This window comes from Octopus bimaculoides, chromosome 16 (genome assembly GCF_046866305.1).
Source record: "Octopus bimaculoides isolate indiv1 chromosome 16, ASM4686630v1, whole genome shotgun sequence".
In the NCBI taxonomy this organism is placed as follows: Eukaryota; Metazoa; Mollusca; class Cephalopoda; order Octopoda; family Octopodidae; genus Octopus; species Octopus bimaculoides.
In genome coordinates this window covers 31,432,920-31,447,380 of record NC_142943.1, presented here as the reverse complement: position 1 = coordinate 31,447,380, position 14,461 = coordinate 31,432,920, and the positions used below count along the sequence as shown (strand labels likewise).

General features: G+C 35.4%; 1 protein-coding gene across 12 annotated transcripts in view; it reads right to left on the bottom strand.

Moving 5' to 3' along the window:
• LOC106878470 (polyamine-transporting ATPase 13A3) overlaps positions 1–14,461 on the bottom strand; it is an 84,432-nt gene that overhangs the window by 34,128 nt on the left and 35,843 nt on the right. For all 12 annotated transcript variants that reach the window (XM_089364428.1, XM_089364430.1, XM_089364432.1 and 9 more), the window contains 9 exons: positions 13,417–13,496; positions 11,445–11,522; positions 10,359–10,428; positions 8,235–8,369; positions 6,626–6,695; positions 4,765–4,896; positions 3,425–3,583; positions 2,832–2,989; positions 1,792–1,980 (listed from right to left, as the gene is read on the bottom strand). In XM_089364428.1, coding sequence (XP_089220554.1) covers positions 1,792–1,980; positions 2,832–2,989; positions 3,425–3,583; positions 4,765–4,896; positions 6,626–6,695; positions 8,235–8,369; positions 10,359–10,428; positions 11,445–11,522; positions 13,417–13,496 — 1,071 coding nt within the window. The remainder of the gene's footprint in view (positions 1–1,791; positions 1,981–2,831; positions 2,990–3,424; positions 3,584–4,764; positions 4,897–6,625; positions 6,696–8,234; positions 8,370–10,358; positions 10,429–11,444; positions 11,523–13,416; positions 13,497–14,461) is intronic.

Below are 14,461 nucleotides of genomic sequence, written 5' to 3'. Positions count from 1 at the left end.
AGCAATGGCTGAGAAACTCAGGACTCAAAGCAGAGACTGAAGGATTTTTAATTGCTGCACAAGACCAAAGCCTCCCCACCAGAAATTACCAAAAACACATAATGAAAAGAAATATAACAAGTAACTGTAGAATATGTGGAGATGGACAAGAAACAATAAATCATATTATCTCTGGCTGCCCAGTCCTGGCTAAGAAGGAATATATTCACAGACACGACAGAGCTGGGACCTATATACACTGGAAGCTATGCCAACACTATGGAATAACAACAGAAAAAAGATGGTATAAACACAAGCCAGAAAAGGTCACAGAAAACGAGAAAGCAACCATACTCTGGGATATGCCAATACACACAGATAGAGAAATTAAGGCAAATAGATCAGATATAGTTGTCAAAGATCATGAAGAAAAAAAATGCTTTCTAATTGATGTATCAATACCAGCAGATGACAACGTTTCTCTAAAAGAAATGGAAAAACTTTCAAAATACAAAGACCTGGAAATAGAGATAACTCGAATGTGGAATCTAAAAACAGAAACAATTCCTATCATAGTAGGTGCCTTAGGTATAATAAAAAATATTCAGACAAATACATAACAAAAACACCAGGACTTACAAATATATATAACATACAGAAAATTGCACTACTGGGTACTGCACACATTCTACGCAAAACACTTTCAATACAGTAAACATAAGAGCACCACAGCAAACCACAGCACATACCCAAGGCGCACAGAGCTGCACTCGGTAGTGAAGTGAAAGCACGTTATAAAAATAAAACTACTGAATAATAATAATAATAATAATAATGAGAAGAAGAAGAAGAAGAAGAAGAAGAGATGCGAACACAGCGTTAGAGCAGAAGAAAACAACATAGCATGGTATGTTAAAAATGCTACAGAACCACTATAATTAGAAGTAAGAAGGTCAGACTTGTGTAGGACAAAAGCTTGCAAAGATAAAGCACTGTACAAGCAATTGAAAACAAATGAAACTAAAAATGTGTAGGTAAAGAAAAGAATGCATGGACAATTTCATAGGGATGTTGAAGATAAGACAGACAGAGAAAAAAGATGGCTGTGGATGACTAAAACCGATTAAAAACCGGAAACGGAGGCTCTAATCTGTGCTGCCCAAGAGCAAGCACAAAGAACAAATTACATAAAATACAGAATAGACAACACATCAAAAAGTGATAAGTGCAGAATTTGTGGACAAAATAGTAAAACCGTATGGCATATTACCAGTGAATGTACGCCACTAGCACAGAAGGAATATAAGAGACGTCGTGACAATATAGCAAGGCTTGTCCATTGGACACTTTGCAACAAGTATGGACTTGATAGAGCAAAAAATTGGTACAACCACAAACCCGAAGACATCATCGAAAATGATAATGCAAAGATCCAAGTAACTTGCAAGGCAAGATCCCTCAACTGAGGGGCAATGGTTTTGAAGCAGGTAGCTTTATGCCAGGTGAAAGAGAGGTTAAAGCATGGTAGAGAGATGAATACAAGTGTTTTGCTGTGGAAAGAGAGAAGTTACAGGAAGATTGATACAAATAGTACAGAGGGTGAGTGTGAAAGGGCAAGTGGTAGATGGACAGAGATGGGGGCAGAGGGGAATGCAGTGAATGAAGACAGGTGGAGGAATGGTCAACTGTGAATACCAGTTGGAGGGAAAGGTGAAAGAAGTAGGTGTGGGTCAGGGAGGTAACAGGTAGCAGCACTGATGAAAATAAAAACAGTACCAGACAGTAATACATACTAATAATAAAATGAATTACCTTGTCAAAACAAATAAGATCTAACTTGCCACAGAAGTTAATCCGAGGTGGACTAATACAGAATATGGCCCTCTTTTTCAGACGGTTTTGGGCATATACCATTCCAACAGTCATGGCAGCTGGTAGAGCAGGAGGGACAACAATTGTGATTATGTCCAGAGCTCGTATGATGATTTTAGAGATAGTGAGCTGAAATGAAATAGAAAAGAAAATAGTAATAGTATTGCTACATTCATTTTTTTTCCTTTTGTTAATAAAAATTTATCATATGCAACAGAAGCAGTATTCGTTTAGAACAGCCATCTGTGTATCATATTTAAAGCAGGTATTTTATTCAGCTGGCCAGCTAATTGCACTATCAGTGGATTTTCTCAATCACTGTTTTACTATGTCAGTAATGGCAGATTTTGCTTTAGCATGCAATTGTCAGTAGATACTTGCTACTCACAAAGCAGAAATGCACATTTAGCAGGGTCACCTCAGCTGCCAGACAATTTTTGTGTGTTACTGATACAGTTTTGTGTTGTCAGTTAGAGATACTATCTCAGGACAAATACCACAGTTAATTAGGCTTCCCTATGATCTATCTACTTTAAGCTTGATGCACAGATTGCTATTTTAAACTAATACTGCTTCTGTTGCACTTAACAAATTTATTTAGATATATACTTTTTTCTTTCATTTATCTACTCACACACACACACTATATATATATATATAACCCAATGCCAGCCTTGATCCAGCAGACTGATAATCAAAGATGTTCCAAACATGACCACCTTCTATCCAAACATAGTGCATCTAAGACTACAATATCCAGTGTGTACCTTTGAAGGTATTAATTTGAGGGAGATTTAGCTGCTATTTTCAGTGACATATATAACTCTTCTCATATTGATAGAGTGGTTGCGATTATGTAGTTTTGGTACCTTTCAGTCACACTCGTGTGTGTGTGTGTGTGTGTGTGTGTATGTGTGTGAGTGTGTGAACGTGTGTGAATGCATGTTGATGGTATATTCTAAGTAAAGTGAACTACTTACATGGTGTATCATGTTGGTATATGTACTGTACCCCATTCCACATATGGCCACTATGCAAAGAAACAGCAAGAATTTGAGAGCATCATTATAGAATTTGAAGCCGAGAGGTTTTGGAAATAAGATGGCTCTTATCAGTTCACCTTTCGCAGTGTTGAAACCTGAAAAAGGGAAAAAAAAAAATTCACATTATGTTATATATATAAAAAGAGACAAACATATATATCATCATTTATCATCCATGTTTTCATGCTTGCATGAGTCATATGGAATTTGTTGAGGCAGATTTTCCGCAGCTGGATGCCCTTCCTGTCATCAACTCTCACCTGTTTCCAAGTATAATAATACACAATGACATTTTTTTCAGTTTCTGTCTGTCAAATCTATTTACAAGGGTTTGGTTGTCCCGGAGCTATAGTGGAAGATACTAATCCAAGATTCCACACAGAGAGACAGAACCCCAAACTGTGTGAGGCTGATAAAAATGATGGAGATAATAATGATGAAGACAAAGATGATGGCAATGATCATGATGATGATGATGAAGTCAAATATGAAACCTCATTAACAGTCAATATTATAGACTAATTACTTACCAGTCCTAACTACTACTGCCAATACCTTGGCCTGTCCATAATACCTGGTCTGAAGGACATTGGTACCGGCAAACAAGGTGTATTTTTTGTGAATGACCGGGGAGTAAATTTCATTGTCGTGGCCACTTAGCTGAGTTTTTGTCACTGGAACACTTTCGCCTGAATAATAATAATAATAATAGTAATAATAATAATGATGATGATGATGATGATGAAGCCGGACATAGTCTTAATTAAGAAAGAAAACAAACTATGCTGGATCATTGACATAGCATGCTCAGCTGACAAGGTATGTGATAAGGAAGAAAGAAAAGTCGAGAGATATGACAGGTTAGCTTGGGAAGTTAAGCAGTTGTGGTTGATGAAAAAGGTAGTAGTAGTAGTACCAATAATTGTTGGAGCCCTGGGAACAGTGAGCAAAAATCTCAAGAAGTACGTAGAACAAATAGGGGCTGCAATAAGAGTGGAGCACTTGCAGAAAACAGCACTGCTTGGAACCACTCAAATACTCCGGAAGGTGCTTGAAAAATAAAAGGTGTTACCTTTCATTTACTGGTAGTGAACAGCTGACACCGTAATACATCTCCAGCATTAGAAGTTGTGCAAAGGAAATAATAATAATAATAATAATAATAATTATAATTGTTACAAATTTTGGCACAAGGCCAGCAATTTTAGAGGGAGGGAGTTAGTCAATAACATCAACCTCAGTACCTCACTGGTACTTTATTTCATCAGCCCTGAAAAGATTAAAGACAAAGCTAGCCTTGTCGGGATTTGAACTCAGAATGTAAAGAGCAAGAAAAATATGCCAGTAAGCAGTTTGTCTGATATGTAATTGATTCTGCCAGCTTGCAGCATTTCTTTATTGTTTCAAATTTGGTGACAAAGCCACCAGTTTTAAGGTGAAGAGGTTAGTCAATTACATCAAACTTAGTACTTGACTGACATTTATTTTTATCAGTCCCATAAGGAAGAGAGGCAAAGTTGACTTCAGGATAATTCGAACTCAGAATGTAAAATGCCAGGCGAAATGCTGCCAACCATTTTTGTTTCATGTGCTAGCAATTCTGTCAGCTCAGTTTCTCATTTAGGCATGAAACCAGCAATTTAGAGGGAAAAGAAAATAATCAACACCATCAACCCCCAAATATTTCACTGGTACTTTCAGATGTAAATTTTTCAAGAAATAAAATAATTAAATAAAATTCCAAAAGACCTCCAAGAACACCACAACAGACACCACCACACAAAAAAAAAACAACAGGAACAACAATGAAGTAAAGAATAAAACCATTAAGGGATTTTGGTATCCTGTTCATTCAATCCTTGACACTTACCGGTGAGCATACTTTCATTAACTATACAAGTTCCAGTAATAAGAACAGCATCACACTGTAGAACACATCCATGGGCAGGTATGGCTATCACATCACCAGGCACCAATGTATTGGTATCAATTTCATCGAACCCTACAATGATAGATACGCACATACATATAAAAGCACATACATATAAAAGCACAAACATAGAACATAATTGTGCTTTCAACACTATAACATATTTAAAAGAAAACCCTGTTTCCTATATATGACATTTCCAGAGACTATATCTCGGGACTCAGGGCTGGATATTAGAGATCTGAACACAGCAATGCAGGACCATGTAGTATGGAAAGGGATTGTCAATGGAGGGAAAGACTTCTGCCATGCCCCCACCCCCATTTTCTCCCAAATTTGTTTATTTGAAAAATTTTTTTTGCCAAAAATCCCTGTTTTCAGATACGGAGGTTCTGGAAAATTGCCAAAAATCGGCACTGTGAAATTCCACCCCACCTTTTCCCTCAACTTCTTCAATTTTGACTTCTTTCCCCAACACTAACCCTAAAACCCTAACCCTAAAACCCTAACCCTAACCCTAAAACCGTAACCGTAAGTACAGAAATGTTTTAAATTTTTGTCCAAATCATAATGTTCGTATTTTTCCTCATATTTAGAAAATAAAAATTCTTAAAAAAAAATTTTACAAAAATTTTTGGAAATACAGCTCTATTTTTGAAAAAAAAAATTCTGAAAAAAGTAGAAAATGAAGGAAATGGTGGATGGGGGTGGGGGTAATTTAAAAATGCCGATTTGTGCCAATTTTTTTGCAAATTTGTATTCCCTGTACCCAAAAAGGGGGAGTTTGTGTCAAAAAAGAAAAAAAAATTTTTTTTTAAGGGTGCTTTTTTTGGTGGGGGCGGGCAGAAGTCTTGCTCAATGGACACTAACTGACGATGATGATGATACACACACATACACACATTATGTATTACAAATAAAAGAAATAATACAATAAATATAGTGAAATTTAATAGGAAAACACCAGTTGACTCATTCTGTTACTTTGTTATATGACTACACTGTATGTAGAAAGAAAATCATTGAATGAACAGCTGTTTCCATATACAGATCCACATGCATGCATATGTAGCTGTTTCCATATACAGATCCACATGCATGCATATGTGCATATATATGAAAACAGCTGTTTGGATGGAAAGATGGATTGATGGGGATATCAATGTGTGAATGTTCATCAGGGTATGGTACAAAAAAAAAAAAAACTCTAAACGAAAGAATTCAATGCTGTGATGCAGAGTAATGTATGACTTGTTCGTAATTATGTTGACAAATGTACAAACTTATTTTAGTCCTTAAGGAAATTTTGAAAAACTATCAAATCTCTTTGAGAGACAAAACAAATAGATAAACAAATGAACATACTAATAAACAAATAAATGTCTTTGCATGCTGGTTCTATGTAAAAAGCATCTGTCCCAGTGCCACATACAAAGCACCTATGTCAGTGCCACATAAAATGCATCAAGGCTGGTGCCATGTAAAAAAAAAAGCACCTGTGCTAGGGTCACATAACAGAGTACCCATGCCGGCACTGCACCTGTAACCAGCACTGAGTAAAACAGCACCCATGCCAGTGCCACATAGACCAGCACCTGTACTGGCACTGCTTAAAAAAACACCCAATACACTCTGTAAAGTGGTTGGTGTTAGGAAGGGTATCCAGCCAATCAAATCATACCAAAACAGACAACTGGAACCTGGTGCAGCCCTCTGTCAAATCGTGGAATCCATGCATGGGAAACTGATGTTGAATGATGATGATGAGCTATGTAACAACAAATTTTAAATCAACACTTACGGTCATCACTTCTGCGCACCCGAATCTTCTCCCTGGCAGAAGTGACCATATCATGTAAAGTCACGCTTTGCTGTATGAGACAAAAAAAGAGAGAGAGAGAGAGAGAGTGAGAAGAAGGTTAGTTTATTATAAAATTAAAAACAACAAAAGACAGGAATTTTCAAGAAACTATGAAGATAATACAAACTTATGAAGGAAAAAAAACCCTTTGACAATACCCACCCCCATCACTCAACTGATTTGCTCGCAGTATATGACTGGAGCTCTGTTTACTGACCCTAGTAAAAGACGGAATTTGCATTGAGGCAGATTTTCAACAGTTGGATGCTACTCACAAGACTTTGGTTGGCTCAGGGCTATAGTAAAATATACGTGTGCAAAGTACTTCACAGTGGAACTGAACCAGAAATCATGTGGTTGGGAAGCAAACTCCTTAACCACACAACACTACACATACATCTTTTTAGCATTCAAAGAATCCAAAGCAAATAAATGAGAGAGACAGGCTTCTTTCAGTTTCCGTCTACCAAATCCACTCACAAGGCTTTGGTCGGGTCAAAGCTATAGTAGAAGACACTTGCCCAAGGTGCTACACCGTAGGACTGAACCCAGAACCATTTAGTTGGGAAGTAAGTTTCTTACCACACAACCACTCCTGTATGTATGTATGTGTGCATGTATGTATTATTCTTAAACAAGAATATTATTGGCAGTGACTTCAAAATTTCAGCTAGCTCACCCATTGTCAGACTAATGCATTAAAGTTAATCTTGGCTTAATATAGTCTCTCTTGAGTTAAAAATCTTCCTTGAGTATGTGGGTTTGAGTGGAGAGGTAGCTGGGTTGTAAGGCAGTTTGCAATAGAGAGGTGTTTAGGAGATATTCTTATTGATTACATTTGTGGTTATATGTTTTGCTTAGAATATATATGTACATAGAATTTTGTAGATAGGTGTGTATATTCAAGTGTGTCACATTCAGGTCATGGGATTGTCTTTTAGCGGTTCACAAAAAGGACGTAGGTAGGGCTAACATGTGACAGTAGTTTTAGTTGTTGTTGGTTATATTGGATTTAATAATTAGCTTTGACAATGTAAGGATCAAATGTTCTATGTTCAGTGCAGTATTTAAAAACTCAGTAATTGGGTGTGTCAAATTTTTTGTAATGGAAAATTTTGAAGGTTCACAAAAGAATGTAAGTAGGTAAGTACAAAAGTATAGAGTAACCTATCAGATTAATGTAAAATTGCTTTTATTACAACTGATCATACAAACATTAGTGTGTGTGTGTGTGTGTGTGTGTGGTCCACGATTATACAAAAACACACAAAAACAGGTGAAAGAACAACAAACAGAGTGTAATAAATGCTCAGAAAAATGGAAGTCCTTAAAGTTTTGAGCTTATGCTCTTCTACAGAGAGGAATGAGGAAAGAAAACAGATGGAGAGAGAGAAAAAATGGAGAGAGAAATGTCTGAATTAATGGTTTATATATATATATATCATGTGGATGAGATATTCCCCACACATCAGCTACAAACTCATCATTCACTGAGTAAATAAAAACAAAAAAAACAGTGCGACTCAGACAGAGAAATGGATGTGCTTACTTTGTGGGTTTCATACAATGAGATGCTTATGGACACACAGGAAATAAAGAAGATACAACCAGCATAGTAATAATAGACATCGACAGCCCAGAGAATGATGCTGGCTATTTGGAAGATGTAAAATGGATTGAGAATCTGCAAAATAATTAACAGATAATTAATTAACATTCGACAAATATGATGTGATATAATTGAAAAAAAAGCAAAAATATTTTTCTTTTGTTATTTTATTCATTTTTTCCAAGATTCCCTAAATAAGTGGAAAGTATTTTTTTTTTTAAGGATCTCTTTTCAAACTGCAAACACTCAATTGTGAAGAGTGAAACTTTTATTCAGGTAGGCAGACTGAGGTAAGGAGATTTTATATGCTATACACAATTGACATATGACAATTGTGGCAAGTTTTGAACACATGAACATGGAGTGAGTAGTCCAGTATCTTAACCACACAACTATTGTAAGGTTTGAACACCTGACCATTGAGTTAGTAATTCAGGACATTAACCACACAGCTATTGCATCTATAGCAAGGTTTGAACACCTGACCATGGAGTCAGTAATCCAGTACTTTAACCATATAGCTATTGTGTCTATAGTAAGGTTTGAACACATGACCATGGAGTTATTAGCTCAGGACCTTAACCACGCAGCTATTGTATCTACAGTAAGGATTGAACATATGACCAGGGAGTCAGCAGTCCAGTACCTTAACCACATGGCTATTGGTCTAAAAAAATATGAAAGTATATACCTGGTGCAACAATGTGCAGCAGCATGCAACAATATGGAACACATTTAATTCAAGCCAGTGAAGGAGCTCCTTTACAATGGCACAACTAGCTAGAAATAACAGCCAAATCTCCCTCAAATCAAAGCCTACTGTTTAAAAAAAATTCACATTGAATAATGCAGTCACAGCTATGTAAAAATAGATCGCATGGTCACAACTAGAACATCTCTGATCAATAGATCAATATACTTTCTGAATAGCTTGATGTGGGATGGTCACAGCTGGATCGCCTTTGATCATAAAACTGCTCAATCAAAGGTTGACTTGGGCCTAAACAACATTAAAGGGCAAAATGAATTATGTAGCCCAAGGTATACTGTCTCTGAATAAAATGACAGAATGAAGGTGGTTAGAACACAGATCTGCTCTTAAGAAGCTGACCAAAAGAAAAACAAGATGCCTTTTTTTTGTTGTTGTTTTGTTTTGCTTTTTCCAGAAATTTATTCTTTCATTGTTTTGTTTATTTCAATCAATGGATCGTTACCATACTGGAGCACTGCCTTGAAAGATTTAGTACTTATTCCTTTTAGGTCTGGTATTATTCTGTTCGGTTACTTTTGCTGAACTGCTAAGTTACAGGGATGTAAACAAACTAACACCAGTTGCCAAGCATTGAAAGACAGGGACACACACACACGCGCGCACATACATATTCATGTAAATTCATGTTCAACATGGTCGAATGCAGTCAGACATGAGAAGACTTTCCATTGCAGAGATAGTTTTGAAAGAAAAAAATCTCCTCTTTGCTATGTGTGAAAACACAAGATGGACTGTGAATGATGCATGCATTATTGTGTTGTTTCACTTTATCAGCTGTGAACACCAAATCTGTCATTTACAGCTCAATAACACTAGGCTAGGCTTCCACACAGTTTCCAGCAATCATATTCATTTACAAGATATTGGTCAGCCCAGGACTATAGTAGAAGACACTTGCCCCCCACGGTGCTGCACAGAAAGACTGAACCTGAAACCATGTGGTTGCAAAGCAAACTTCTTAATCACACAGCTGGTCCTGGGCTTTCTGAAAGATTTTCACCATCATCATCATCATCTTCATATCATCAATATTTAACAACCATTTTCCATGCTAGAATGAGTTGGATGGCTTGACAGGAACTTCACCAGGTTCCATAGTCTGTTTTGGCTTGGTTTCTACAACTGGATGCCTTTCCTAACACCAACCACTTTACAGAGTGTACTGGGTGCTTTTTACATGGCACCAGCACCCACATCTATGTTTTTTACATGGCACCTTAGTTTTGATATTTGAAAAAATATATTTGGAAAAAGAAAATCCTAAAGAAAGTTGAAAAAAGAAGCAATCTTACCTCATATATAAGAAGTTTCCAGTAAGACTTCACTTCAATGATGATGTCATTACTTCCATAGATCTGACGTCTGTTAAATAAAGAAATAAATAAAAAAAAGAAATGTAAGGTAACCTACAAATGCCATAACGGAAGGGTGACAATGTCGTTGGCATGATAGAGTTTGAACCATTGAAGCTTCAATCTGCAGATCAGTCATTGTCAAAGAAACTGTTAGGTTAAATTTTCAGTGGGTACTACTCATTTACTCGTTTCAGTCATTAGACTGGCCAAGCTGTGACACCAACCTTAATAGTTATTAACATTGGATACTAATTTATTCAAGCTTTATGTCTTGAAGTCACAAAGTTATGATTTCAACATAGAGGAACACAACAGTACATACTGGTAAATAAAAACACCCTCAGGGACATATATGCATCAATGCACACACTCATGCACACATATAATAATAATGATAATAATAATAATAATAATAATAATAATAATAATAATCCTTTCTATTATAGGCACAAGGCCTGAAATTTTGTGGGAAATGGCTAGATTACATCAATTCCAGTACTAAACTGGTATTTTGTTTTATTGATCTCAAAAGATGAAAGCAAAGTTGATCTTGTGCTGACAATTCTGCCAGCTTGCTGTCTTAATAGTAACATTACTACTACTAATAATAATGGTTTCAAATTTTGGCATTAGGCCAGATATTGTAGTGGGAGGAGGAGTTAGTTGATTACATCAACCCAAGTACTTAACTGGTACTTACATTATTGACCCCAAAAGGATGAAAGGCAAAAATCAACCTCAGCTGAATTTGAAGTCTCAACATAAAGAGCAAGAAGAAATATCACAAAGCATTTTGTCTGAGTTGAGGACTCTACCAGCTCAATGTGTTGTTCATCTTGATATGAGGTCACCATGTTGTGCACATATGGTTGTGATGCATGTGCTTGGTGTAGCCTTATCTGACAGGTAATCATGATGGATGTATTGGGTTTCAAATATTTGTACCTCAGTGTCACTTTGATGGCATGCACTGCTCTCTCACTCAATAATAATAATGATATATGAGAATGGTGGAAAACTTACTTTTGTGCTTGTACGTCTTTGCTGAGTCCATGGAAATCTTCTAGGAGTGATTTACAATAAATGTTGGTGGAAAGATCTCTGGAGAATGGCAGAAAATAATGGTAAATATTAAAGTAAGCAAAATAAAAAAAATTACATTTTCAAGTATGTATGTATGTGTGTATGTATGTATGTATGAACGCACGCACGCACGCATGCATGTATGTCTTTAATACTCGTCTTTAATACTCAGCCTATTTATAAGGACAATGAAGTAGTACAAACATTATTTTGCTCAATGTTAAATTCTATCATAAGATCAGCTTCATTTCATAAACATTCATTGACAAGGAAACACAGATTGGAATTTTCAAAATTTCCACCATTAAAATTGAAATTTATTCATCATAATCCTCATCATCATTTAATGTCCATTTCACATACTGGCATGGATTGGATGGTTCAAACCAAAGGATTGCACTAAGCAAGCTCCAGTGTCTATTTTCGAGGGGCTTCTACAGCTAGATGTCCTTCTTAATGCTAACCACTTTACAGAGTGTACTGAGTGTTTTTTACATGGCACTGGTACTTTAAGTGGCACCAAAAAAAGAAAAAACTTAATTTGAAAATATTTTTGAAATTTGAATTCTAATAAATTTTTTTATAAATTAATTTTTTTTTATAAATAAACGGGAAATATTTTTGAAATTTAAATTCTAATGAATTTTTTTAAAATAATTTTGTTTTCTTCAAGACAAAATTTCAAAGAGATTTCAAATTTCAATTATAGATCCTATCATTCCACCAATTCCTAATCATATGGAATCAGATGTTTGATCAATATACAATTTCAAAAACATGAAAGCATTTTTTGTTTCTTTATTTTTTAAAACTGAACTAAAATTTGATTTACAATATAAAAGAAAAAAAAATCCAAGAAAGAAGGTGGGGATAATAAATTCTATCATAAACTAAAAAAAATTCTTCAAATATTTTAGAAAAGACAAGTAATATTTTCTTCGGTGATATCTAGCTTCTTTATCACAAAAATGGTTTTGGTGCCAAGTTTGGTAGCCAGCTGTAGAGAAAGCTATTTTGAATAAATGTTGTGGGAGGAGATGTTTGTATGTGTGTTTTATACAAGTGAAAGGCAGTGTGAGGGAAGAAATATTTTTTTATCATTTATTATTATTATTATTATTATTATTACTATTGGCAAATTGACAGCATTGTTAATACACTGGACAAAATTCTTAATGGTATTTCATCCGCTTTTCAAATTCCACCAGGGTCAACTTAGCCTTTTATCCATTCGGATTTGATAAAAGAAGTGCCAGTTGAGCACAAGGATTGACGTGATCAATTAGCACCTTCCCCAGAAATTTCAGGCATTTGTGTGTGTGTGTGTGTGTGTGTGTGTGTGTGTGTGTCTCTTTCTCTCTCTCTCTTTGTTTAGACATCATATAATGCTTGTAAATGAGCATCATTGTCATACAAGTGAGATTGCTCGTTTCCGGTGCACCATGAAAAATATGCCTGAATAAGGGAAATATTATCTAGCTTTCAAACAGGTGAAGGTTGATGAGAGGAAGAGCATCTGGTTGTAGAAAATCTGCCTTAATAAATGCCATGCAATTTATGCAAACATGAAAATGTGGACATTAAAAATGGTTATGATGATGATGGCAGATGCAACAAATAATTTTTATATAAAGGATTTTGTATTAGTATGATATAAAGAGAAGGAAAGTTGTTTTGTTTTTTTGTTTGTTTATTTCCCCCCCCCCTCTGCCACCCTAATTTTTTGACTTTGGAAAGATAAATGGAAGATAAAAAGAAAGAAAACACAAAGAAAATAGCTGTATGAAAGCATGCATCAACTATAACCATGCCAATGCATACATAAACATGTACATACATACGACCATACACAAGTACATACACGTGTAATTTATATATTTTATACAATAAATTGTAAACAATTTTTACTTACTCCAGTCTTTTAAAAGACTGCAACCTGATGTCCCAAATATATCTGACATATTGGTAATCAAAATATCTGAGAGACCATTCCTACAAAAGACAAAATTAATATATGTTAGATATGAAGATTTATGCAGATACATGAAGGTCTTTCAGACTCACCCACCCCTCGTTAGTTGTAATTAAAAAAAAGAGGAATAAAGAAACATTGTATTGTTAAGAATGAGAAACAAACAAATTCAAAAACCAAATCTTCGGTTGCACAAACATTGCAAATAATAACAACAATGAAGATAATGATTTTTAACATAGGCATAAAGTCATATATTTTATGGGGAGGGTCATAGAGGATTAGACTAACTTTGTTACTAAGTTTTAATTATTAGGTTGTTCCGAAAATAATGGCCGCCCTAAGTGTTGCAACAGTGGAGGACAAACAGACACAAAGACACACACACAAATATATATATATATATAATTATTTAAAATTATAATACAGGGTATCAAGAGATACCACCACGCTGAAAAAATAGCAGTCAAATCCTGACTCTAAAACCACAATAAATGTCCGCATGGCACGATTAGCGAAGACGAAGACCAAATGAACCATGGTTCATTTGGTCTTCGTCTTCGCTAATCGTGCCATGCGGACATTTATTGTGGTTTTAGAGTCAGGATTTGACTGCTATTTTTTCAGCGTGGTGGTATCTCTTGATACCCTGTATTATAATTTTAAATAATTATTACCTTTGATGGTTTTTATTCCCATTCTGACCACTTGATAAGATCAATATTTTAAATATCGATCTTATCCTTATTTATATAAATATAAATATATATATATATATATATATATATATATATATATACATACATACACAACAGGCTTCTTTCAGTTCCCATCTACCAAATCCACTCACAAGGTTTTGGGTTAACCTGAGGCTATATAGAAGAAGGCACTTGCCCAAGGTGACACACAGTGGGACTGAACCTGGAACCATGTGGTTGGGAAGCAAGCTTCTTACCACACAGCCATGCCTGCACCTATAATTGAA